The sequence below is a fragment of the Melopsittacus undulatus genome (genome assembly GCF_012275295.1).
Source record: "Melopsittacus undulatus isolate bMelUnd1 chromosome W unlocalized genomic scaffold, bMelUnd1.mat.Z SUPER_W_unloc_9, whole genome shotgun sequence".
In the NCBI taxonomy this organism is placed as follows: domain Eukaryota; kingdom Metazoa; phylum Chordata; class Aves; order Psittaciformes; family Psittaculidae; genus Melopsittacus; species Melopsittacus undulatus.
This window is the reverse complement of record NW_022993951.1, coordinates 421,518-448,248: the sequence shown is the minus strand read 5'-3', so window position 1 is coordinate 448,248 and position 26,731 is coordinate 421,518. Positions and strand designations below refer to the sequence as shown.

Sequence of the window (26,731 nt, the reverse complement as noted above, 5' to 3'; positions counted from 1 at the left end):
CCACCTGCCACCAGCAAAGCAGGTGTCTCATACAGCAGCCCATGATTGAAAAACCCAGATCCCTGCCTTTGGCACCAGTCACATAGCCATACATTAATCTTGGTATGTTCAGCCTGATCAGACATATCTTTACGGTGCTGGCTGTGCTGTTCCACATCAGCAGTGTTCAAATTCCGTAACCAGTGAATTAATTCAGGTTCTTCAGGTCTGCCTAACTAATCCACTTAATTCCTTAGAAATTTTCAATATGCTGGGAAGCCACCTCTGTAGAAGAATAGATGGTAAGCATGTAATAGTCCTTCTCTTGCATCACTGGCGTAGACTATTTCTAGAACCTTTATTGAAGCTTACTTGAAAACTAGGAAATACCTTTTACAAAACTACATTACTGACCAGGATCTGGATGGCTAGGAATTAATCAAGGTAATGAGTTCTCCACATTGATAATGTCTGTTGAAAACACATCGAAGCTGAGAGCAATTGAAAGCTCTTGCCCTCTGAAGACTGCTTCATGGCAAACATGAAACAACTTCTTTGGCCTGGATCCAGGCTGCTGCCCATGATCATTCACACCACGAAATCCAGCACCTCCAATACTAGTAAATCTACATCCTTGCTGGCAATTACAGAAAAAATCCAAGGAACTGAAAGGAGGAATATGTTGAATTCCTTGTCCCTGCAGTTTGTCACCCATAGCCATAGGTGAGACAAACTACCAGAGTATTTTAGAGATGTTTACAACATTTTCAATTTTGATGTCTCTTATCACAAGTGAACAGAAAGTACAAATACAAAACTCCTACAAAGTAAAGAAAGGTAGTTTCGTTTTGCAAAAGAAACATTAACTTCAAGCTTAATTAGACATTCAGTAAATTATACATGCCAAGTAGTAAATGATTAATTTACTCAGAGTAGGTCTACTTGATGTGGTTAAAATAGTGGTGTGGTTATTCTCAGTCATATATGTTAGGAGAAAAAGACAAGGTGTGCACTGCCCACAATCATTATAGAATTAAACTTATACAAAATCACTCATCCCTAAACAGCCCTGCTTGCCTTTGTGCTTTATCTTAATCTTCAGATGAAATGCAATAGTTTTGTTCAACCATGGGCCTCTACTATTTATGCCAATCTAATAAAAATAACACAGAACTTACTAAAAAAAAAAAAAGAAAATAAAAAAGAAAATAAAAGCTTAGAGAAGTCTACCTGAATCTTCATCCTGTGCTTTTGGTAACCACATCACACCTGTGGGTATGTGCAGGTGATTTTAGCATGAAATAGGCCTATGCTCCTTCCGTCCCATTTTGTGCTGATTGAAGTTGGCTCATTGCCACTTTGGTAATTGAGTTTTTTTTCAAAAAAAAAAAAAGGAGGCAGGTACAAGTTTACTGTTCTCTGTATTTTTGCTCTCATACAAAGACAACATGTGGGTTTTGGCCAGTACTTCTGTCTGAAGCAAGCCTTATAGGTTCCTACATCCTTCATTGATCCAACAGAAAGGTGTCAGAATCCTTTCTTGCACAGAGTCAGGAAGTAACAAAATAGATTTATGTAAAAAGGTGCAAGTGAGGAAGGGGTTCTAAGAACAACTGAATGACTTTAAGATTCTGGTTTACTATAATGCTCTAAAAAGTAATGCTATTAATTTAATGCTCTGACCACACACCCAAGTCTTGGAAGGCAGATGCAGGGACTGCAAGAAGGAAGACCTTCGGCATACTGTAGGAGAGGATCTGGTTCGAGACCATCTTAAGAGCCTGAACATGCACAAGTCCATGGGACCTGATAAAATCCATCTGCAGGTCCTGAAGGAGCTGGCAAACGAAGTTGCTAAGCCACTGTCCATTACATTTGAAAAATTAGGGCAGTCAGGTGAAGTTCCCAGCAACTGGAAAAAGGGAAATATAACTCCCATTTTCAAGAAGGGGAATAAGGATGACCCGGGGAATAACAGATCAGTCAGTCTCACCTCTGTGCCTGGCAAAATCGTGGAGCAGATTCTCCTGGAAGGCATGCTAAGGCACATGAAAAACAACAAGGTGGGTGTCAACAGCCGATATGGCTTCACAAAAGGGAAATCCTGTCTGACCAATTTGGTGGCCTTCTATGATAGGGCTATGGAACTGATAGACAGGGGCAGAGCAGTTGACGACATCTACCTGGAATTGTGCAAAGCGTTCAACACTGTCCCACATGACATCCTTGTCTCTAAATTGGAGAAACATCAATTTGACCAATGGACCACTCGGTGGATAAAGAACTGGCTGGATGGCTGCATGCCAAGAGTTCTGGTCAATGGCTCAATGTCCAGCTGGAGACCAGTAACGAGTGGTGTCCCTCAGGGATCGGTGTTGGGACCGGTCTTGTTTGACATCTTTGTCGGTGACATGGACAGTGGGATTCACTGCACCCTCAGCAAGTTTGCCGATGACACCAAGCTGTGTGGTTCGGTTGATAGGCTAGAGGGAAGGAATGCCATCCTGAGGGACCTTGACACGCTTGTGAGGTGGGGTGATGCCAACCTCATGAAGTTTAATCATGCCAAGTGCAAGGTCCTACACATGGGTTGGAGCAATCCCAGGCACAGCTACAGGTTGGGCAGAAGAGATTCAGAGCAGCCCTGTGGAGAAGGACTTGCAGGTGTTGGTCAATGAGAAAATGAACATGAGCCAGCAGTGTGCAGTCACAGCCCATGAAGCCAACCGTATTCTAGGCTGCATTAAAAGGACCATGACCAGCATGTTGAAGGAGGTGGTCCTGCCCCCCTACCCTGCTCTTGTGAGACCTCACTTGGAGTATTGTGTGCAGTTTTGGTGCCCACAAAATAAAAAGGATATGGAACTGTTGGAACAAGTCCAGAGGAGGGACACAAGGATGATCAGGGGACTGGAGCACCTCCTGTATGAAGATAGGCTGAGAAAGTGGAGGCTGTTCAGCCTGGAGAAGAGAAGGCTGCGTGGAGACCTCATAGCAGCCTTCCAGTATCTGAAGGGGGGCTATAGGGATGCTGGGGAGGGACTATTCATTAGGACTGTAGTGATAGGACAATGGGTAATGGGTTCAAACTTAAATGTGGGAAGTTTAGATTGGATATAAGGAAGAAGTTTTTTACTGTAAGGGTGGTGAGGCACTGGAATGGGTTGCCCAGGGAAGTTGTGAATGCTCCATCCCTGGTGGTGTTCAAGGCCAGTTTGGACAGAGCCTTGGGTGACGTGGTTTAGTGTGAAGTGTCCATGCCCATGGCAGGGGGGTTGGAACTAGATGATCTTGAGGTCCTTTCCAACCCTAACTATTCTATGGTTCTATGATTCTATAATATTTATGGAATATTTACCTTTAAGAATATCAACAGGGAATCCTTAGAGATTCAGAGAAATATGTTTAAAGCACTATTCCTGTTTATATGAAAAAGATACTTGTGTTCAAGAGACTTTGTGCAATCATGGTAATAATTTCTCAGCTCTGTGATTTCCCCAGAATGCAAGCAAGAGTGAAAGCAAAGGGCACCAAATGCTTTTTAAAATTTTCTACTTCCAGTTTAAAAAGGCATTAAAATATGCTCTTAGAAGTTTAATTAAGTTTTTAAACATTTTATGCTTATTATGCAATATAAAGTGTCCTGTTAAGGAAAAAAACAGTTTATTTCCTTGACAGGATTAAAAAAATAAGGAATTTTTGAGAAAGTGATAATTTTATTAAATATTTGGGTTTCAGTAAAACAGTGGGTGAAGCATTAGGCCTGGTCTATATTTATAATTCAGTCAATTATCACAAGCTAAATAACTGGCCCATTGTAAATATTTCCTCGGAAATTTTAGTCAAATGTGTTCTAATAGAAATACTGTCCCCACAACTGAAAATTAACTAAACGACCATAAAGAGCTAGTTTAAAAAAACAAAAACGTGGAATAGGAGAATAATGCTATAGAGTCTTGCAAATTTTAGATATGGTCCACTAGGAAAAATAAAATTTTATTGGGCAAATGCCATAGTTATACCAAAATGAGGGAAGGTTTAAAGACTATGGAAGAGAAAAAAGGAATATGGAATTTGACACACTGTCCTGTGTTCAGCTATAGCAGTTATTTTTCTCCTTCTTAGTAGCTGGTGCAGTGCTGTGTTTTCAACTTTAGCTTTAGAGCAACGCTGATAACACACCAATGTTTTCAGTTGTTGCTAAGTAATTCTTACTCCAATCAAGGACTTTTTCATTCTCATGCTCTGCCAGTGAGGAAGGGCACAGGAAGATGGGAGGAAGCAGAGACAGGACACCTGACCCAAACTAGCCAAAGGAGTATTCCATACCACAGCACATTATGCCCATTATATAAACTGGGGGGATTTACTTGGAAGGCCCAGATTGCTGCTCGATTCAGGCTGGGTATTGGTTTGCAGGTAGTGAGCCATTGTATTGTGCATCACTTGTGTTTCTTGTTTTTTCCTTACCCCTTTTAGTTTCATATTCTCTCCCCTTGCTATTTCTCTTATCATTATTCCCTTCTTATTTCCCTTGTCATCATTATTATTGGTGGTAGCAGTAGTAGTTTTGTATGGTACCTTAGTTACTGGACTGTTTTTATCTCAGTCCATGGGATTTAAATTCATTCAATTCTCCTCTCCATCTCCCCAGGAGCAGAGGTGGGGGGGAAGAAGTGGGGGAGTGAGCAAGCAGCTGTGTGGTTCTGAATTACCGTCTGGGCTTAAACCATGACACACATAGTATCTCTATCTTTGCAAACTGAATTAACTACAGTATTAAATGGAAATTTGTGCTTAAAACCAGACTGCAGTTCTGACCTAAAATTACATTTACTTTACAGTATTGCAGTTTAATACAGTTCTACAACCCTACAGACAAACCATCTTTTTTGTCTTTATTGTCAGTAGCTTTCCTTTAACCATATAAACATCTGTCGCTATGAATGCTTGGTTTACTCACACTTACAAAGCCCTGTAGCGACAGGTGAGGGACAAAACGGCAGGTGACAAGATGCATTGGAAGCTGCAGATCCAACCTTGCATGCGGGCAGTTCAGGATATCAGTTGCTCAAGATTGTTCCAGGAGATGACAGTCCTGTTCGGAAACATCCTGAATGCCTAAGCAGCCTTTTTTTCCAACCAGATTTGCCTACCCCACATTGCCCTTATTCATCGTGCTTGTAGTAAGCATGGGTAAACCCTTTCCCAGGTCTTCGCTTGTGAAGCCAAGCCATCAATCAGTAAACATCTGTGGAGAAATACCCATGCCCAGATAATGGGTGAGGAAAGCCATGATGACAAAGCATTGGGAAACAACAGTGGACATCAAGGTTGGCTAGAATCAGGCTGAATGACAAGGTGGCTAGGTGGATTTTGGACTACACCAGCAAAGGACTGGGCATAGAACAAGGGAGTGAAGATTGACTTTGCTGGCATTGGTGTATTCTAATGAGTTTCTGAGCTCCTTTTCATTATAATGTTAATGACAAACTTACAGTTGTAAAAGAAATAATAATTTTTGGACCCTGAAAACACCAACACATTATGGTTTCCTGTTTATTTATATTGTTTTCTTTTGCTATAAACTAGTGGAGCAGTGGAACTAAATTTCCACTCCTGCTCAAACATACTATCCAAAATACTGTTGAAGCCCACCCATTTTTCACCATATCTGGGAAATCAGTTCCTCATAACGGGCTTTTCATATCAACCTTTCCAAAACATTGGGCAGTGATAGCAGAATATTGGGTTTTCCTTCAAGTAGCGTCAGCTGTGCTCAAAAGTTTGGTATACTTTCAGATGGCTTTAGCCATTCAAATCAATAAGGGGCAAGATAAAAAAGAGACAGTTTTGGAATGATAACAATGTGTATGAAGGATAGCAGCAGTAAAATCAAGGAGATGGTACATGCACAAATATCACTGGAGGAAGGGGAATGGTAAAGAAACTTGCTGAATGATAAACAACACTCTTGTATATAAAATGTTTGACTGGTATTCCCTGATATTATTTATACATCCTCCCTAAGAGCAGATTTTGAGAACGTTTAAAATAAACTAAGTGGACAGTCTTGCATTCACATGGAACTAGGACTATCAAAATACTTGTTTTGTATTCTAACATCTGCCACCTTCTAAAGTTTGTTTTTTAAATTTGAACAAAGGTTTTACTGTTTTTTCCTCTGTTTCCCCTTTATAAAATGTATAGGTTTGCTATGTCTTTACCAGGTGAGGGCTGATACAGCCTCTGAGACTCTGGGAATACCCGGTACTTATAAAATTGCTGATGACATTTTCATACCTGCTCAAGAATTTCAAATACACTTACAAATTCTGCTGCTTTTAATCACTTCTACCCACAGAATCCCAAGGGTTGGAAGGGACCTCAAAAGATCACCTAGTCCAATCCCCTTGCAAGAGCAGGGTAACCTAGAGTACATCACACAGGAACTTGTCCAGGCGGGCCTTGAATATCTCCAATGTAGGAGACTCCACAACACCCCTGGGCAACCTGTTCCAGTGCTCTGTCACTCTTACAGTAAAGAAGTTCTTCCTGATGTTAACGTGGAACCTCCTATACTCCAGTTTACACCCGTTGCCTCTTGTCCTACCACAGGATATCACTGAAAAAAGCCTAGCTCCTGTCACATACTTGGTATTACAGGCATTCTGAAGTTCAATTATAAAAGTGAAGCATCGGAAAGTTCACTATCTGCTTTCTCCTGTCCTGGTTTCAGCAGCCAGTAGCAATCATTTTTATGCAAACACATATGGAAAGCAAGCAGGTAGCATTACACTGCAGGGTTTGAAAATACTGGTTCAAGCTTGGTCTCACAGGCCACAGGACTCCTAAAAAAAGGCTACCTAGAATTGTATAAGCAGAAGTTCTGTGTTTAGGAACATTTCTTAAATAAGGCACTTCAGTGATCTAAAGAATTTTTGGAAACAGGAAGTAGTAAAGAAAAATACTCACATGCTCAAAAACTTGGGTTTCTCTCACATGGAAACCATATCTAATTCCCCAACCACATTCTGTTATCTTTTACCTAAATTTACACTAACAGCAAATCTTGCAGTACAAAGGAGAATAAATTGACTCAACAGGACCCTGTCTATAGGGAATACTTTGACACATGAGTATGTTTAAGCACAGGAAGTGTCACACTTGATGAACTCATGGCCCTTGAATGAGGGGCAAATCACTAAAGGGAAGAGTAGAAGCTGAAATGGCTCAAATCAATGACAACTGACAAGTCATGCTGAATGGTGACCAAACAAGAAGTTACCATCAGAAGTTCATGAAATAATATTTCCTTCTAAAAATCATTAGGCAAACAATTCTCTGCTCCCATGAAACGACATTTTCTTGGAACACCAGCAGCTCAGTTCTATAAAGATTTTGATTACATTTGTGTCGTGGTTTAAAATCAGCTGCACAAAGCTCGTGCAGTCACTCCCCCCCCTTGCTCCCCCAACTCCCGGAGAGCTGGGAAAGAGAATCCAAAGAATGAAGCTACCACGGGTACAGATAAGAACACTTTAATAACTAAGGTATAACACAAATCACTACTGCTACTACTACTACAAATAATAATAATAATGATAAAGGAAATACAATACAAAGTAAACAACACCTCACCACCCACCGACCCATAACTCACCCCACCCTGCCCAAACGAGCACCGACTGATACCTCTTCCAACCCCCCGAGTCCTAGCCCTTCCGGGTAACTCTCGGTTACATCCTGGGCATGACGTGCTGTCGTATGGAATACCCCTTTTGCTAGCCTGGGTCAGGTGTCCTGTCTCTCCTTCCTCCTGGCCTCCCCTCCTCCCTGGCAGAGCATGAGGCTCAGAAAGTCCTTGGACAAACCAAACATTTGAGCAGTAAATCAAAACATACATGCTATCAGCAACCGTTCCCAGCCCGAAAGTCAAAACACAGCACTGCACCACCTACCAAGAAGGAGAAAAAATGACTGCTACTGCTGAACCCAGGACAGTTTGATACTGTCACACACAACATCCTTGTCCCTAAATTGGAGAAACATCAATTTGATAGGTGGACTACTCAGTGGATAAAAAACTGGCCGGATGGCCGCACTGAAAGAGTTGTGGTCAACAGTTCAATGTCTGGCTGGAAACCAGTAATGAGTGGTGTCCCTCAGGGATCAGTGTTGGGACCGGTCTTGTTTGACATCTTTGTCGGTGACATGGACAGTGCGATTCAGTGCGCCCTCAGCAACTTTGCCGATGACACCAAGCTGTGTGGTTCGGTTGATACAGTGGAGGGAAGGAATGCCATCCTGAGGGACCTTGACACGCTTGTGAGGTGGGGTGATGCCAACCTCATGAAGTTTAACCATGCCAAGTGCAAGGTCCTACACATGGGTCGGAGCAATCCCAGGCACAGCTACAGGTTGGGCAAAAAGGAAATTCAGTGCAGCCCTGCGGAGAAGGACTTGGGGTGTTGGTCGATGAGAAAATGAACATGAGCCAGCAGTGTGTGCTTACAGCCCAGAAAATATTCTGCGCTGCATCAAAAGAAGTGTGACCAGCAGGTCGAAGGAGGTGATCCTGCCCCTCTACTCTGCTCTTGTGAGACCTCATTTGGAGTACTGTGTGCAGTTCTGGTGTCCTCAACATAAAACGGACATGGAACTGTTAGAACATGTCCAGAGGAGGGCCACGAGGATGATCAGGGGACTGGAGCACCTCCCATATGAAGACAGGCTGAGAAAGTTGGGGCTGTTCAGCCTGGAGAAGAGAAGGCTGCATGGAGACCTCTTAGCAGCCTTCCAGTATCTGAAGGGGGCCTACAGGGATGCTGGGGAGGGACTATTCATTAGGGCCTGTAGTGATAGGACAAGGGGTAACGGGTTGAAACTTAAACAGCAGAGGTTTAGACTGGATATAAGGAAGAAATTCTTTTCTGTTAGGGTGGTGAGGTACTGGAATGGGTTGCCCAGGGAGGTTGTGAATGCTCCATCCCTGGCAGTGTTCAAGGCCAGGTTGGATGAAGCCTTGAGTGATATGGTTTAGTGTGAGGTGTCCCTGCCCATGGCAGGGGGTTGAAACTAGATGATCTTGAGGTCCTTTCCAATCCTAACTATTCTATGATTCTATGATTTATGGTGCAATTAATAGCTTTGATCCAGTTGTAAATTAGAGTCAAAATGTCTCACAAGTGTCTTTTTTTTTGCTCTAACTTTTGTAGGCTTTAACAATATCATTGAACACAGAAAAATGAATAATATATTTTTCATGTTGATGTGTGTGATGTCCTCTTGTTCCGCTTTGCTCTGGTTGAAGTCATATAAACCAAAATAGTTGAGGAACTGAAAACTGGTGTTTATAGATTTTGCTTACAGCCTGTTCAGGCTAATAGGCTATTGTGATAGCCATGTTACTGAGGATACAGTGATGGACACTGAATACACCTGATGAAAATAAAAATGTGATATTTGAAATTATCAAATTGCAACCAGATAGCATAAGCTGGCTAGAATTTCCCATAGAAAAAGCAAAGAACAGCCAAGTCCTAAAAACTCTTTGAATTAATAAACATCAACAAAGCACTTCCAAATACAAAATATTTTGTAAACTCTCAGTGTTCTCATTCTAAGTCTATTAAAATTAGATAAATATATATAGTTGATGTAAGTATTAATAGTGCCCAAAAGTTAAGTCGCTCAAAATCAATAAGGTTTGTAAAACTAAGGAAATGATATTGCAATGGCATGCATGTTGAATTGTTTACTTTTCTTTATCCACAGATCATGAAGGAAGTTCGGAGAGCATTGTGCAATGCATCAGCTGATGACAGTAAACTCTTACTTCTCAGCGCAGTGGGAAGTGTGTTCTGTAGTGGCCTAGATTATTCATATTTAATTGGCAGGTTATCCAATGACAGAAGAAAGGAAAGCACTAGGATTGCAGAAGCTATAAGGTGATCCAAGCTTGCCTATGATCTCTAAATTATGAAATGCAGTGTGTGATTATAAAGATATTCATCAGGTCCAAAAAATGTTGCATATTTAAGTGTTGGTTGCATTCTAATTATAGTCCTACAAACTTTTTAGAAATAAGAACCTTGAACCTTTTTTTTTTTTTATAAAACAATGCACATTCATTCCAGTGGTGATATCCACAGGGATTTCTTTTATTCAATTTCTCTGTATTTAATATTTGAAATCATTACTTCAAATTCAAATCCAACTTTGCTGTTTATCCAAACTAGTTATTGCTTCATGTTCTAAAGTGGTTCCTGAAAGGCAGATACTTTGTTTTGATGTTCATCATTGTAATGAATTGCAGTACAAGCAAGAATCCATGGCTTACTCATGTTCTGTTGAAATAGCAGTCTGACACTGTATTTCAGAACCTTAATTAGAAGGGCCTCCACTCTTTTTCTTAAACTTAAATAACTTAATATATATGCAAATGTAGTTTTATTTTCATAACTAAAATGTGACTTTCCTTTTATATATATGTGTATATATATATATGTATCACATTACCTTAGTAGAAATGCAGGGTTTATGACATGCAGGCTACAAATCAATCTGCACACTATATCACCAAATATTTCCATTATCCACAAGGTATTCTTTATACATATTTGGCAGATCTGCCAGTATAAATCAACATCACTCCACTAAAGCCAATGGTATTTCACCAATCTGTACCAGGAGAGGGTTTGGTCCATATTTTTTCCCCCACTTCCTACAAATAAATATTACTCTTCCGAGAGCAACAGTTTTATACAACTGTTTGATGAAGGAATATTAAAGAATTTGTTTTACAACAGATTTATCTTTTGCATATGTTAGTATAACGTAAGATGAGGTTTAGTTATTACATGACATGTATTAACCACGAATTTTCTTGGTTACAACTACTGCAGATCAGTTTGGATTCATTTTAATGCTTTTGAAATTCTCAAAGTAGTAATTATTTTGACAGAATTTAAAATGTACTTGTTAATTATAACAAATGTTGACATGCTTTTAAGACCCTAGCTATGCTTTAATATCATCTTAGTGATAGTTGAAAAAATAAAAACCCCTTGAAGGGCACATCCTTTTTTTTTGTGAGGAATTTTTAATAATGTGAAACCAAAATAAGTGAGGAAAGAAAATCACTATTCTTGTTTGAAAACACAGGTATACTTGCACTGCATTAGAAGACACAAATTTAATATTATTCATAGGTATCATTACATATGTATAAATTTATCCACACACATTTAACATATAGGTATACTTATCAATTCAACTTATAAATGAGTATAAACCAGACTATGATACTCAGTTTTTCTATCCTTGGACTCACAGAACACTCTTGAAATACTGGTACAATGTACTGCTCCTTGTCAAGAACAATATTGGCTTCAGGACCACTGAAAATATTTATTGTTCTTCTGGAAGCTACATTTTCCATTTAGCACTCTCTGTGCAAGGACTTAACTAAGGACTCAACTCATGGAAAATATACTGTAATAAGAGTAGAAAAAAAATGTAAGCTTTGCTTTTTCAGTAGTTAGGATGTCCTCAAACACATTAACAGACCTCTGCCTCCACTGCTGTACGTCAAGTTAGACTTACATCAAAATGACATTAAATTCTTAATTACTGTATGTTTCTGAAGTATGGATCTCATACAGTGATCACAAGTCAAAAATGAAGTTTAAATACCCATCAAGTTTCATCTTATATGAATGTTTTATTCACTTGGCCCCTGTCCTCATCCACTGCCTTTGGTGCTTGTGTGTGGCCCTGTAGCTCCTCTCCAGGTACTGAGCATAGATCCATCAGCCTGAGCTGCCACCATCCAGACATGTGTCTGGCATTACACTCTGGGAGCAAGGAAGAGGTAGGCAGACAGCCTGCACTTCAACTGTATGTATGTGGCCTGCAGAGCCCAGCAGGAGAAAGCCCCACTAGAAGGCATTCTCAGCATCAGTCTCACATCATCAGTCAGACATTGTTATGTGACCCAATGCATAAAATTCTGTGTGTGCTCAAAAGAAAACAAAGGAGGACTTCACTCATTCAAGTTCTTTATAGCCTTTGACATACTTACAAGCCCTGGCCTGCAGCATCCCAAAGTGTATTTGATGGTCAACTTCGCAGATATCCTCTAGCAAAACCAAAAGCCTTCTGCATGTGACACTTTCCTGTCTTTGAGCTTCTGGCTCTACTGTGGAACAGCAGTTACAATTTTAAGTCCTCTTCAAAGACTGCCTTGAATTGAAACAAGAGTCTTCTAGCCCAGAAACTACAGATGTGAATATACAGTTCAGAGATGCAGAAACGTAACAGATTCTGTGTACAAAGACTGAAACAGGTAATGTACCAAACAGGGAACACAGATAAGTGGAGTGCTGGACACTGCAGCTTCTGTAGACCAAATGCAGGCATTTCTTCCCTTCATAAGCTCCCAATATCATAGCCTTCCACTCCATCCTACAGGTGGCACGTTCCACACCCCTCCATGTTACCATCCTCTGCATTCCCACCCTTCCCTCATGACAGAGGCTCATTGTATCTACTCAATGTTCTGTTCCACTCTCTCCCCATCTCCAGATGCTCCCTTCCTTGCTCACTCATATGAAGATTTTATATTTCCTTCAACCCTTCCCCCCACTAATGTGTTCTGCTTTGTTCTTCCTCCCCATCATCTGCTTCCTCTGCACATTCCTAATTGCTTTTCCATATTCAATTCCAGTCCCATATATGAACACATCCTTCCTGCTTTCCTCCACAACACTGTTTTCTTCTGCCTCCACATGGTCCTCAGATATGCTGCTAACATTTATCCATAGTTTGTTCTTTTTACCTATTATTCATCGCATCCCTATTCCCATCTGTAGACCTACTTGGAAAGCTCACTTACTAAGGCTCTCAAAATTCTGGAATTAATAAGGTGCAGTGATCCACAGTCATTACTCAACCATAAACAACCAAAGAAATAACAAGATAAAGGAATAGCATTGCTTCTGCAAGAAAAAATGAACCACAACTCTCCATAACCCTACTTCTAGAAACGGTCTTGAACAGAAAATACGTTTCTTATTTTGCTCTCTGTCTTGCCATTTGATCTGTTTTACTACTCACAGTGTGAAGAAAGCTGCATCAAATCCCATGAGGATCTGTTTTCCCCCCAGTTTATATACTGGGCATGATATGCTGTGGTATAGAATACCCCTTTGGCTAGTTTGGGTCAGGTGTCCTATCTCTGCCTCTGCTTCCTCCCAGCTTCCTGTGCCCCTCCTCACTGGCAGACCATGAGACTGAAATGTCCTTGATTAGAGTAAACATTACTTAGCAACAACTAGAAACATCAGTGTGTTATTAGCATTGTTCTCAAGCTAAAGTCAAAATCACAGCACTGCACCAGATACTAAGAAGGAGAAAAATAATTGTTACAGTTGAACCCAGGATACCATCAAAGGGCACATTTGACAAAATGTTCTTTCCCCAAATCTGTCAGCAAAGATGCACTCTGGATCTAATAAATACCCAGTGTAGGAAGAGACTCTTCTCTTTTGTTTTGAATTTGATTTATAAATGTCTCTTTTCTTGTTATTGAGCATCTTATTTCCCTCCATATACCTGTTGTGCACTGAGCTGCTAGAGCCCATAATTTGCCTACAATTACACTCATGCTTTTTCCTAATTGTGGTACAGACTGTTACATTCAACAGATGTCTTTCCACCGTTGCTGGTAGGTAGCTTATTTTAAATATCTCCTCATTGCACAGAATTTAACATGTTCTAGTTCATTCATCCAGATGAATCCAATCACATTTACTTCCCCATTATTTTCCATCTCTTCACATTTACTGTTGTGCAGTCAAGGGCATCTACTTTGTTATGCCTTTGCCGATGACATTTGCAGTGAAGACCCAACAGATCACTTGGCTAACTCTTTCTCTGTTCAGACATTTCTCTCCCTGATGTCCCTTTGTGAGTCTTGTTCTTTCTGCTGGTGTGCCAGAAACATTTACTATCTCTTAATCCATGGATGGGACTTGCAGTAACCTCTGACATAGGGTCTTAAGAAAACTTAGAAAAAAATGAATATTCATCAATCCACCTATGAGGTTTCTGTCTTTCACACTATATTATGTTCAAGTTAGCAAAACCAGATTGCCAGATTTCATACTAGCCATTGTGGAGCAAGCCGAGAAGCACTATGTGTGCAAACTCATGAATTACTAATCCAGAAGTAAAACTAAACCTGAGCAAACCAGACTGCAAAAAGTCAGTGCATTCCACTTAATCAATTCACATACAACATATACAGAACTATTTAATACTCTGGATACTCAAAAGATTAAATAACTAAATATAAGCAAGTTTTTCCATGCACAAACTAGAAAGTATCTTGCAATTCTGACCTCATAAAACCAGGCCACGGGATTTATTGTTTTCATCTGTGGTTCTAATTTGTGTTCAGATTAAATACGTTAAGCTTGGGTGTTTATCTGAGTGTTACTTCTGTATTCAAGGTCTTTATTTTTTATTTTAGGGATTTTGTAAAAGCTTTTATTCAGTTTAAGAAGCCCATTGTGGTTGCTATCAACGGCCCTGCTCTTGGGTTAGGAGCTTCTATTTTACCACTATGTGATATCGTTTGGGCAAGTGAGAAGGCATGGTTTCAGACACCATATGCAACAATCCGACTCACTCCAGCTGGCTGCTCATCATACACATTCCCACAAATTCTGGGGGTGGCACTGGTAAGGTTTTCCACCTCAGTTTGCTGAAGAAACTTTCTTAAATTCATGCTCTTCTTTATCTCTTTAAAAAGTAAAACAGAAAACAACTGTTTCTCTTAATTGTCATGAATAGAAATGAAATCTCTAGAAAGTTCATCTAATCCCTACAATTTCTTATAAAAAAATTACCTCAGAATTCAGTATATTACACATGCCGAATACAAGAAGGATTGAACACAGGTTGGAAAAGCAAAGATTGTCAAGCTCATGGTAGAAAATGGAAGAAATTCATTAGAGGAGTAGAGCTAGAGTCCTTGCCTGTACCATGGTAGGACTGTGCAGTAACAGACCAAGATGCTGTCCTCTGCTCTCTAAAGACAATCCATACTAATGCCAGTAAGGCTGTGTAGATTTTACCAGCATAACAAAGCAGAATTTGTCCCACAGAGTATTTTATACAAAGGTCCCTGACTCTTTGCACAGTAGCACTGACAGTTACTCTTGTAAAACTGGCAATACAGATTCATAGAATCATAGAATCATAGAACAGTTAGGGTTGGAAAGGACCTTAAAATTATCTAGTTCCAACCCCCCTGCCATGGGCAGGGACACACTGCACTAAACCATAACACCCAAGGCTTTGTCCAACCTGGACATGAACACTGACAGAGATGGAGCATGCACAACTTCCCTGGGCAACCCATTCCACTGCCTCACTACCCTCACAGTAAAGAACTTCTTCCTTATATCTAAGCTAAATTTCCCCTGCTTTAAGTTTTAATCCATTACCCCTTGTCCTATCACTACAGTCCCTGATGAAGAGTCCCTCACCAACATCTTTATAGGCCCCCTTCAGATACTGGAAGGCTGCTATGAGGTCTCCACGCAGCCTTCTCTTCTCCAGGCTGAACAGACCAAACTTTCTCAGCCTTGTCTTCATAGGGGAGGTGCTCCAGTCCCCTGATCATCCTCGTGGCCCTCCTCTGGACTTTTTCTAACAGGTCCATGTCTGTTTTATGTTGAGGACACCAGAACTGAACACAATACTCCAAGTGAGGTCTCACAAGAGCAGAGTAGAGGGGCAGGATCACCTCCTTCGACCTGCTGATCATGCTCCTTTTGATGCAGCCCAGAATGGTTGGCTTCTTGGGCTGTGACTGCACACTGCTGGCTCAAGTTTCTCATCGATCAACACCTGCAAGTCCTTCTCCACAGGGCTGCTCTGAATCTCTTCTCTGCCCAACCTGTAGCTGTGCCAGGGATTGCCCCGACCCAGGTGTAGGACCTTACACTTGGCATGGATGAACTTCATGAGGTTGTCATTGGCCCACCTCACAAGTGTTTCAAGGTCCCCCTGGATGGCATCCCTTCAGCATATCAACCAAACCCCATAGCCTGGTGTCAACAGCAAACTTGCTGAGGGCGCACTGAATCGCACTGTCCATGTCACCAACAAAGATGTTGAACAAGACTGGTCCCAACACCAGTCCCGAGGGACACTACTTGTTACTGGTCTCCAGCTGGACATTGAGCTATTGACCACAACTCTGCATGCAGCCATCCAGCCAGTTCTTTATCCACTGAGTGGTCCATTCATCAAATTGATGTCTTTCCAATTTAGAGACAAGGATGTTGTGTGGGACAGTGTTGAATGCTTTGCACAAGTCCAGGTAGACGACGTCAACTATCGATCAGTTCCTTAGACCCATCGTAGAAGGCAGATAGGTCAGAAAATATTTCCCCTTTGTGAAGCCATATTGGCTGTTGCCAACTACCTCATTGTTTTTCATGTGCCTTTGCATACTTTCCAGGAGAACCTGCTCCAAGATTTTGCCAGGCATGGAGATGAGACTGACTGGTCTGTAGTTCCCTGGGTCTTCTATTTTTCCCTTCTTGAAAATGGGGGTCATATTTCCCTTTTTCCAGTCATCAGGAACTTCACCTGACTGCCATGATTTTTCAAATATGATGCACAGTGGCTTAGCAACTTCATTCTCCAGCTCCTTCAGCACCTGTGGATGGCTTTCATCAGGTCCCATGGACTTGTTAGTGTTAACATTCTTAAGGTCTCTAACCAGATCCTCTCCTACAGTGGGCCCAAGGTCTTCCTTCTCACAGTCCCTGCATCTGCCTTCCAAGACTTGGGTGGTGTGGTCAGAGCATTTGCCAGTGAAGACTGAGGCAAAGAAGTCATTGAGAACCTCAGCCTTCTCCAAATCAAGGATAGCCAGTTCTCCTGATAGCTTCCGGAGAGGGCCCACATTGTCCTCTGTCTTTTATTTTCTATATACTTATAGAAGCCCCTCCTGTTATTTTTCATATCCCTTACCAGATTTAATTCTATCTGGGCCTTAGCTTTCCTGACGTGTTCTCTAGCTTCCCAGATATTATCCCTGTATTCTTCCCAGGCCGCCTGTGCTTGCTTCCACCTCTATAAGCCTCTTTTTTCCCTCAAAGTTTCCTTAGCAGCAGTTTCCTCAGCAGCAGTTTCCTCAGCAGCAGTTTCCTCATGCATGCCAGCACATTTCTCTTAAATGAAACCCATGCTGTGCTCTGGCCACCTGTATAATCCTTAAATGGGTACTGAAACTCCTTTTAAACTATTTTGCAGTATGGAAAGATACAGGAAACCATTTGTAAATTTAATCCTGAAAACTGCAGGCAAGTATGGAAAAATTTTGAAGAGAATGATAACACACAATCACAAGTAATCTTTTGATTTCACAGGCCAATGAAATGTTGTTCTGTGGGAGAAAGCTGACAGCACAGGAAGCCTGCAGCAGAGGACTAGTGTCTCAAGTATTTTGGCCAACAACATTTAGTCAAGAAGTGATGCTACGAGTGAAAGAAATGGCATCCTGCAGTGCAATGGTAAGAAACCAAACTCCTCTGTGATTAAACTACATTTCACAGAGATAAGGTATGCTCCAAAGGCTCATCACATGGTGAGTCCTCAGTTTCCACAACCATACCTGTGAAAGAAGACTAATAGTAGACAATCTGGATGGGAATCAGTGTGCTCGTGGAGTTTCACAGTTTTCATAGTCAGGGAGGGTTATTTCCTTTCCCCATCTTCACATCTATTCAATATGAGTGGAACCTCCTTGCCCCAGATTTTGAAAGGGGATTTTAGCATAGGATTTCTTCACAAAGGTGGAAGAGACTGAAAATATACAGCTGGACTGGGAAATCTCTGTAATGACAGTAAGAAAATATATTTGCCTTTCACATTGTCCTGATCTATTACATTTCAATTGAATCTGCCTTCTTTTCTGCACCTGCATAGTTCCTGATTCTGAAAAATGTGCAGAAGAAGGCACCAGAAGGGTAGGATAGTGCCAGCTAAGCTCTGCTGTTAAGGAGGTGACATCCAGACACAGAGGGATTTGAACACAGTCTGGTCACAGTGTATTATAACTTTCATTTTGTTTACATAGAAGTTGAAAGAAAATCCTTTCCTATTTCTGCTTCCTAAGGTTTTTTCCCTTCAGGCAAATATACTCCTAGTCTGGGCACATCCTTGTTTAAAAAAAATGCAGTGAAGAAAGTGATACTGGCTGCAATAAAACTGCACTAGCTAAAGTGCACACTGTTGCCTTTTCTTGCTATACTACTTATGCCTGAAACTCTTAGCATCCTTTCATTTCATTTAAGAGATCTGTTGTAAAAGAGAAGGAAGAGACATGGGAGATTTTTCATTAAATGAAGCGTAGATCAAATCTTCTGAAAAGACATTCAGAATGAAACTCTGTAAATGTAGCATAAGCTTATTTGATCATGCTGATATAATGTGTTTTATATGAGTTAGGAAACTTCTGAGCCTCACTGTTAACTATTCCTTCCTTCACTGTTCCTGGCTGTCAATGGAATTTTCTCTTGAGATTTGTTAGAAAGACTGATGCTGACTTGTGGACAAAGATGAGTGTTAAAAGTGTCAGATACAAGGTTTACTCTCTGAGATCCTAAATGCAAATCAGGATCAACTCACAAAAGCAATTAATATGATGAGCTCATCTGAGTGCATAAACAGACCAAAAAGAATACACAGGCCCTGGGATTTGCAATTAACACTATCTACTTGAGCTAAAGAGAAATGTTACTTTGGAATAGCAGTGTTAAAACCTAAACCAGGTAAGAACTGGGCTTAGCATGTAGGTGTTGACAAAGCTGAATTTTAAAGGCTGCAATCTGTGCTTAAAAATTGATGTAGGAAATAAAAGGTATTTGCAGTAAAGGCCCTTTCCTATTCATCTCTGTTTTGATAAGGAAATGATGCATGAGGGAAAATTGTTAAAGATGATGGACATCCACACTGGGGTTTCCAACCTCTGTAACCTTTAAGACTACCATCCAGAAAGCAGGTAGTCAGTATATTGTGCCTCACACATTTTCATTTCAAGGGGTAACATTTTCAGCAGGAGGGAGTTCAGCTCCGTCTGCTGCTTCATGGCTTCAATAAATTAAGGTACTTCAGAATCCTTCATTCCTTTTAAAAATTTTGGCACTACCACATAAACTTCAGAAGTCCTTAATTCTTAAAGAAGCTGAATATCAGCAAGTGGAATTATAGTTGTAAATCAAATCTAGTTTCTGTGCCCAGATGAGTTACTTAAATTGTAAAACAGTCAGTAGTGTAAAAATTCTGTTCATGCCATATTTTTTTCAGATGCAAAATGCGATACTGAGTGTTATTTTGGCTTTAGGTACTGGAAGAGTCCAAATATCTCATGCGGAGCCTCCTGAAATCTGGACTTGAAGATGTGAATGAGAAAGAGTGTCAGATGTTAAAACAGCTGTGGAGTTCTTCCAAAGAACTAGATTCATTATTCAGCTATTTGCAAGACAGAATATATGAAGTCTGATGTCTTGGCCTAAATTAAAGAGAAAATGTTCCACTTGTGAACGGATTCAAACATTGCCTGTTTTTGAAAAGCAGAGGCAATGCATCAATGAGGAATTTGTGACAGTGTATCCTAATCATATGGTTGTGTCCTTATTGTGTCACATTTCCCTATGAGCTATACAGCTGCTTGTAACTGGTCTGATTTTGTGTAACTGAGATGTAGGCAGGCTTGTTCAGTGCACATAATAACTAGAGAGGGCTTCATCTTTCATATTGCTCATCCTGATAAAAGTATACATTCCATGTGCTGAGAAGCACCAATGAGGCCCAATAAGGCACATCATCTGAAGGGGGCCTACAAGGATGCTGGAGAGGGACTCTTCATTAGGTACTGTAAAGATAGGACAAGGGGCAATGGGTTCAAACTAAAACAAGGGAAGTTCAGGTTCAATATAAGGAAGAAGTTCTTTACTGTGAGGGTAGTGAGGCACTGGAACAAGTTGCCCAAAGAAGTGGTAAATGCTCCATCCCTGTCAGTGTTCAAGGCCAGCTTGGACAGAGCCTTGGGCGACATGGTCTAGTGTGAGGCGTCCCTGCCCATGGCAGGGGCATTGGAACTAGATGACCTTAAGGTCCTTTACAACCCTAACAATTTTATGATTCTATGATTCTACAATTTATTTTGTCTGCCCTTCTTAACTTATTCTTGCTGTTGCCACACATCTGGGCTGACACAGAGGGCTCAATCTAAAAACTGGGTCAGCACAATATTTTGCAGACCAAAACACCATGCTTTAAAAATATTTTAATTTTTTTTTCTAAGTTCTAACAGTGTACTGAAAAAATCTGATAATTGACATGTATAATATGTAGTTAATTTTACAAAAGCTACTAGGACTTTTTTCTTTGTTGAATTTATATATTTGTTTTGTGTTCATGTTCAGCTGTTTATTGATCACAAAACTTATTTTCATACTACCCTTGACTGAATTAATGTCATCACATGAGAATGCAAACACATTTTTAGCAGCAAATTACGTAGTAAAATTAGGAATATATAGAAAACACACAGAATGCTGTGGGAAGTAAAAGAAACAGCCGCATGCATGCTCCTGTGTATTATGTTGAACAGAAAAATGTATGGAATAGATTCATTTTCCAGGCATAAGGGAAAAAAAAGTAGATCCTGAAACAGTGAGTCCCCCTTAAGTCTCCCTTCACTTTCTGCCTTCTTGAGGAGCATTTTTTTTTTCCAAGAAGATGATTTATTTAAGTTTATTATATTCCTGTTAGCCAGATATCAGTAATAGGATGAGTGGTGCCATTATGTGGCATTGTACTGTTTTTCAGGTTTAAACATCCCCTTTTTGTCTGAAGTCTAATTGATACTTATGAGCCTTAATCTAGTTGCCTGATTCCTCAGGTGTGAGATAATTTCTGCTCTGGAGGCCTTTGGGTGTAGGTCAGCAGTTTATACAAGGTGCTTGGTATTGAATTAAGTGGAGGGAGTGGTTTTGTTTTGCTTTTCCCAACTCTCCACATCTGGCCACCCCACCATCTGGTACAAGAACTTAAGGCTATCCATAAAAGCAATCCATAGTAAATGACAAAAATCCAATCTGATATTTTAGAATGTGATTCTAGTACCTTTCAGTGATACTGACTGAATCCTGAACACTGGATCTCTCAGTTCTTTCTTGCTAGTGAAGCAATTAATATGGAACTAACACAAGCATGCTCTGTGACTTCCTCTGCCATTGCAGTGTGCCCAAACCAGCACCTCTTGAAACAGGAGCTTTGCACATTTGTTTGCTTTGTGATTTGTGCACTTGCTCTCCATCCTTCAGCTCAGTGACTTGTTTATGGTTTAAACCTCTGCAAATGAAACTGCTAGGTTTTCTCCCTCCTGGTATTTCCATTAAGAGTTTCAAGCCTTTGTAAAGTTAACAGGTGATTACAACACATTAATATAACATTCTTTTTCCTCAAATAATTAAAAGTGCTGTTTCTATAGCCTAACTGTACCACTGAATTTTAAGGAAATCTGTACCTTAAATGCAGAAGTTCTCATGGAAATTCTTAATTAAAAAGACAAAATCTGGCTTCTAGTTGGCCTGTTTTAATGGTTTTCAAAAAAAAATATCAGAACAAGTAACTTGTTTTTAAATGTCTGAAACAGAGCTCTTTCAATAACTATTTGAAGCGATGGATGCACCACTTGTTTTATACTAATATTTTCTTATTTCCACAACCTGCTGGCAAGGCCACATAGTGCAGGGATGTCGCTGGATCAAGGCCAAGGGACCCCCTACTCTGCTGCTGTGTGTACATGAGTCACCTGGATGGAATTAAATTAGAGGAGCTGCTCAAATGCAAACCACTCACATGGGGAGTGTTTGCACAGTCAGGCCTCCAGCATACAACTTCAGAAAAAGAAAAAAAAACAATGAATGGAAAGTACCATGATTCCTCAATTTCCTTTATTTCATTTATTCCCATCCAGAGAGCCATAACTCCTAGTCATGTGATAATAAGATATTAGGAAGCTTATTTCAATACTATGCTTGGGGTTTGCAGATAGAGAAATTGCTCAGCAATGTTAAGGTATGCTTTCCAGATGAGATTTTCAAAGAATCATAAGTTGTTAGAATTTTAAACTGCATCATTTCATCTGAATTTTCAGATATCTGTATCTTAGCATTTTTTATAACAAAGGAATGGTTAAAACACATTTTCTATGATTAATTTTCCATTAAAGCATAGTTAACATCTTTAATTATTCATATCTATGCAGACACAATCTAGTTTTCATGAAATCTATTGCCCCCTCCAGAAAGAATAATAACAATGTCAAAAGCTTCTTTTCAGGTATTTAAAGATCAGAAATCAATTTTCTCTTGTGCTTCTGTCCGGACTAGGTATTCAGATATCTAGATGTACTGTACATATTAGTCTGGGTACCTTTACTTATATTCACAGTATTTAAGATTATAAATGCAACTTGTTGTTAAGTATGTTATTTTATTCTTGTGTAAATTGTTTTGTACAATCTTTAAAAATCTACAGTTTTGTATTTGTATATATTAAAGGTAAGCAATTTATTTTGTGTTGTCCTGCATGTAGTTTTGCTGTAGATAATTATTGCTTAGTTTACTATTACAGTACATTTTGGTTTAAATGAATAAGCTTACAAACTGTAATGCAGTATATATTTTCAGAATATAAACTTTTATATTTCTGTGGTAGGTTAGGGTATGTGTTTTAGGCAATCTTTTTCACTACTATTAACTGTTCTTTTAATCTCTAATATAATGGTTTTGTGCCAATAGGTTTTCATTAGAATAAAATGCTATTTTAATGGTAGGGATAAACAGACAATTTTGGTTGGGTTTGTTTTATTTCGTTTAGCTTTGGGTTTTATTATTTTGCCAGCTTTTATAGTTTTAAATGTAATTTATTAATATATTGCATTTGTGAATAAGCCTTACCATTAGGTACAAGAAATCCTTAAAGCTACATAATTACTTATGTAGTGCTAAGGACTTCCCCACATAATTGCTGTAAGAAAGTTAGGAAATCAGAGTATAGGGCCTTAATTTTTTCTTGTGAAAAGTGTAATACGGGTTGTTTCTTTTGAACAACATAGGTAGACTTGTCAGCATGGGCTTTGTTATATAAAAACTGTGCATTTGTGCTCCCAAACAGTAGTTTATCTCAAGCTTTATATGACTGAGTCTATAAAAGTCAAATCTGGCTAAAGCCAGCACTCTTTAGGAGACACTAAAGAAGTTTACATAAGAGACTTACAGACAATCTTATAGTACATTTGGGTACTCGGTATCCTAGATGTGCTGTGTCTGCCCAATTAACCATATGTTTTAAGCCATATTAAATCTCTTTATTGCTTTAAATACTTTAAATACTCCACTGAGAGACATTCACTGTCTTGCTTACTCACAGAAAGGATTTCAGTTTTTAGTGAATAAAAATATTATGCCTTCCATAAAAAAAAGGACCAAAGAAGGAATTGCATTATTCTAAGAAAGCATTAGTTCCTTTGCCAGTGAACTAGTCTGATATTTGTACTGAAGATCAGTCTTTCTGCTACAAGCACTGCATTCTCATCCATGTCAAGCATAAGGGGAAAAGATGTATCCACTGACTTATTGGGAAAGAAGTGATGTTCAGCTAGGATGGCATGTCTATTGGTAAGGCTTATTACCAAACCTCTGAGATGAAGCAAAGAACCAAAAATTCACAAATTATGTCAATGTAAATTTATTCTCAGAACTTGCACAAAGCATTAATTGTAGAACTTTGCAAATTAGGACCTTAAGTTATTTTGTCAAAATGGCATTGAACAGACTAAAACAGTTTTTAATATTTGTAATGATGAGTACATATTATAATATTATGAGGGCACAGGCACCCCTATGTCACAGTGTTGTAAATATTTTCTGATACTGGTACAGTACTGAGGAACTTGTATCTTCTGATATATCAAATACTGACTGTCTAGATCAAATTGTACACTATTTACTTCTCGATGGCCCTGTAACTAGTGTATGGACACATTTCTGGGTGCCTTAGCAGTTGTATTTTTCATGTGTGTTAATATGAAGTATTTATATATTGTGAGAAGCTGCTTTGAATAAAAACATTGAGACTTCATTTCAGTGCAGTGATCTTCAGTTTTACAGAGTCAGAATGAATGTGATAAGTAGTAGCCACAGACCTTAGTATTATATATGATAAAGCTATTCATGTACTCTGGCCTTTCCAAAGGAAGCAGGCACACAGCAGGATTTATAAAAGAGAAATTAAACTTAAAACATTTTTTTTAATGGCAAAACCTGGGGCACTAAAAGACTGGATAAGAACTGTTTGAAATCATCCATCATGATCCATCTTGTTTATTATTTCATTGTCAAATCCAAGAAAACCATCAAGAACTGTCTTATAAAGACACTTCTAGTATACCTTCTCCACCATTATCACTTCCACTATCTGATATCTGCACATCACCAACTACTGCAGACAGTATTTCGGCTTCACATGAGGGAATCTGATATTAAAGTTATATTTTCCAGGGAGGCCAAGATTCAGCCCAGAATCCCTTGGTGCAGTGTGAAGCTGAGTTATCCTGTGATCCTCCTGCATGGTTATAGACAGCAGTCCTTCCATGAGGGCTTTTGTATACAAGGTGATAGTTTGGCTGTAGCATCCATGAATGCTGTTTCAAATCATGTACCTCCCATGATTAGAAGACTAACTATAAAGTACTTCTGCTAGGGGTAGAAAAGGAAGGATATTTTTACAGGGAGTCAGTGTTACCCAAACCACCTATACAACAAGGTCTGAAAAAATTACTTACACTTGATTCAAAGGACAGCAACTATGTTCTAGCAATTATATTGGTTAGATTTAATCTGACAGACACTGCCGCGGAACGGACTCAGTCAGAGAGCAATATGATCAGACAAAAAGCCATTTATTGCAAAGCATTAACTCCTTATATACTATTGCTTACACACACCTACGGCAATTTGGCATATCATGATTGGATACTTGTCTTGAAGACCCTTAGTGACTAACATATAACTGGTTAAGCACAGGTGTGAGAACTTGACCTCAAATGCTTGCCAACAGTCCACAGTTCTCATCACTCAGTGAATTATAGGTTCTTCTTATCTTGCTTGCTTAGGCTTCCTCGGGCCTCCCATGGCCTTGCTGTATCTTTCAGTTATTCAGAGTTCATGTACAAAATATCCATTCTCCTGTGAGAACACTGTCTCTGCAAGACACCATTAGTAAAAACTGGTCAGCTATTTAGAGCAGAGGATTGAACAATTTAGTCTTGCTTCACTTTCAAAAAATCCAATTATTTATTGTGGTGATGCTTGTCAGGAATTAAATTACTGTAGCTAGCACTGGACTGTAAGCCATGTGCACATGATGAAAAGAGCATGGCACTGTTCCTGTCCAACAGTTTTATTGATATGTTCTGGTCTTAACATAGATTGCCAGCATGAGCATTTTATTTTAAATAACTGTTTTTTTTTTTTAATCATAGAATCATAGAATAGTTAGGATTGGAAAGGACCTCAGGATCATCTAGTTCCAACCCCCCTGCCATGGGCAGGGACACCTCACACTAAACCATATCACCCAAGGCTTTATCCAACCTGGTCTGGAACACTGCCATATTTTAAAGGAAAGCAAAAATCCTTTAAAATTAAAAAATCCACTCAAATAGTTAGTCAAGTCAATGTTTTTTAAAGCAAGATAATTGTTAGTCCTTCTGGCTGTAAATTAATACATGAACAAACTACATGGAAGGGGAACCCACTAAGTAGATATAAAGATGGTCTACAAATTTAAGCAGACAAAAGACTAGTCTATGAATTGTATGTATAAAAGAACAGGCAGGTATTAGTTCCAAAGATATAAAAAGTACTCAAACAGATCAAAGCTCTACATATATTAAGACATGCCATTTTCCCATTTTGAGTTTTGAATAAGAGAAACTGCCGCAGAAAGGACTCAGTCAGAGATCAATATGATCTGACCAAAAGCTGTTTACTGCAAAGCATTAACTCCTTATATACTATTGCTTACACACACCTACAGCAATTTGGCATATCATGATTGGATACTTGTCTTGAAGACCCTTAGTGACTAACATATAATTGGTTAAGCACAGGTGTGAGAACTTGACCTCGAATGCTTGCCAACAGTCCACAGTTCTCATCACTCAGTGAATTATAGGTTCTTCTTATCTTGCTTGCTTAGGCTTCCTCGGGCCTCCCACGGCCTTGCTGTATCTCTCTGAGTTATTCAGAGCTCATGTACCAAATATCCATTCTCCTGTGAGAACACTGTCTTCACATCTCCCCCTTTTTACTTTTACTAAAAGTTTTTTACAATTTGTTGTGTCTGCTCTGTCACTGCTTGACTTGTGTAACAGAACAATCCACTACTCTAGGTAGCATTATTTCAGTAAGATTAGTCTGATTTGAAGTCACTTGAACCTTTATAACATGTGGCATAACAGTGAATCCTACACACCATGTAACAGGATGGAATAATGGGGTTTTAACAGATGTGCTCAGTATACTTGTCCATTACACATGGTCACACATAATAGAACAGCTAGTACAAAGATTTCTGTCATTGCTGTTTC

At 39.5% G+C, this 26,731-nt stretch overlaps 1 protein-coding gene across 1 annotated transcript in view; it reads left to right on the top strand.

The window, feature by feature from the left end:
- LOC117435843 (chromodomain Y-like protein 2) overlaps window positions 1–19,567 on the top strand; it is a 78,319-nt gene extending 58,752 nt beyond the window's left edge. Inside the window, exons 4-7 of the mRNA XM_034073863.1 lie at window positions 9,757–9,929; window positions 14,516–14,726; window positions 17,433–17,576; window positions 19,409–19,567. Coding sequence (XP_033929754.1) covers window positions 9,757–9,929; window positions 14,516–14,726; window positions 17,433–17,576; window positions 19,409–19,567 — 687 coding nt within the window. The remainder of the gene's footprint in view (window positions 1–9,756; window positions 9,930–14,515; window positions 14,727–17,432; window positions 17,577–19,408) is intronic.
- Window positions 19,568–26,731: the final 7,164 nt, after the last annotated feature.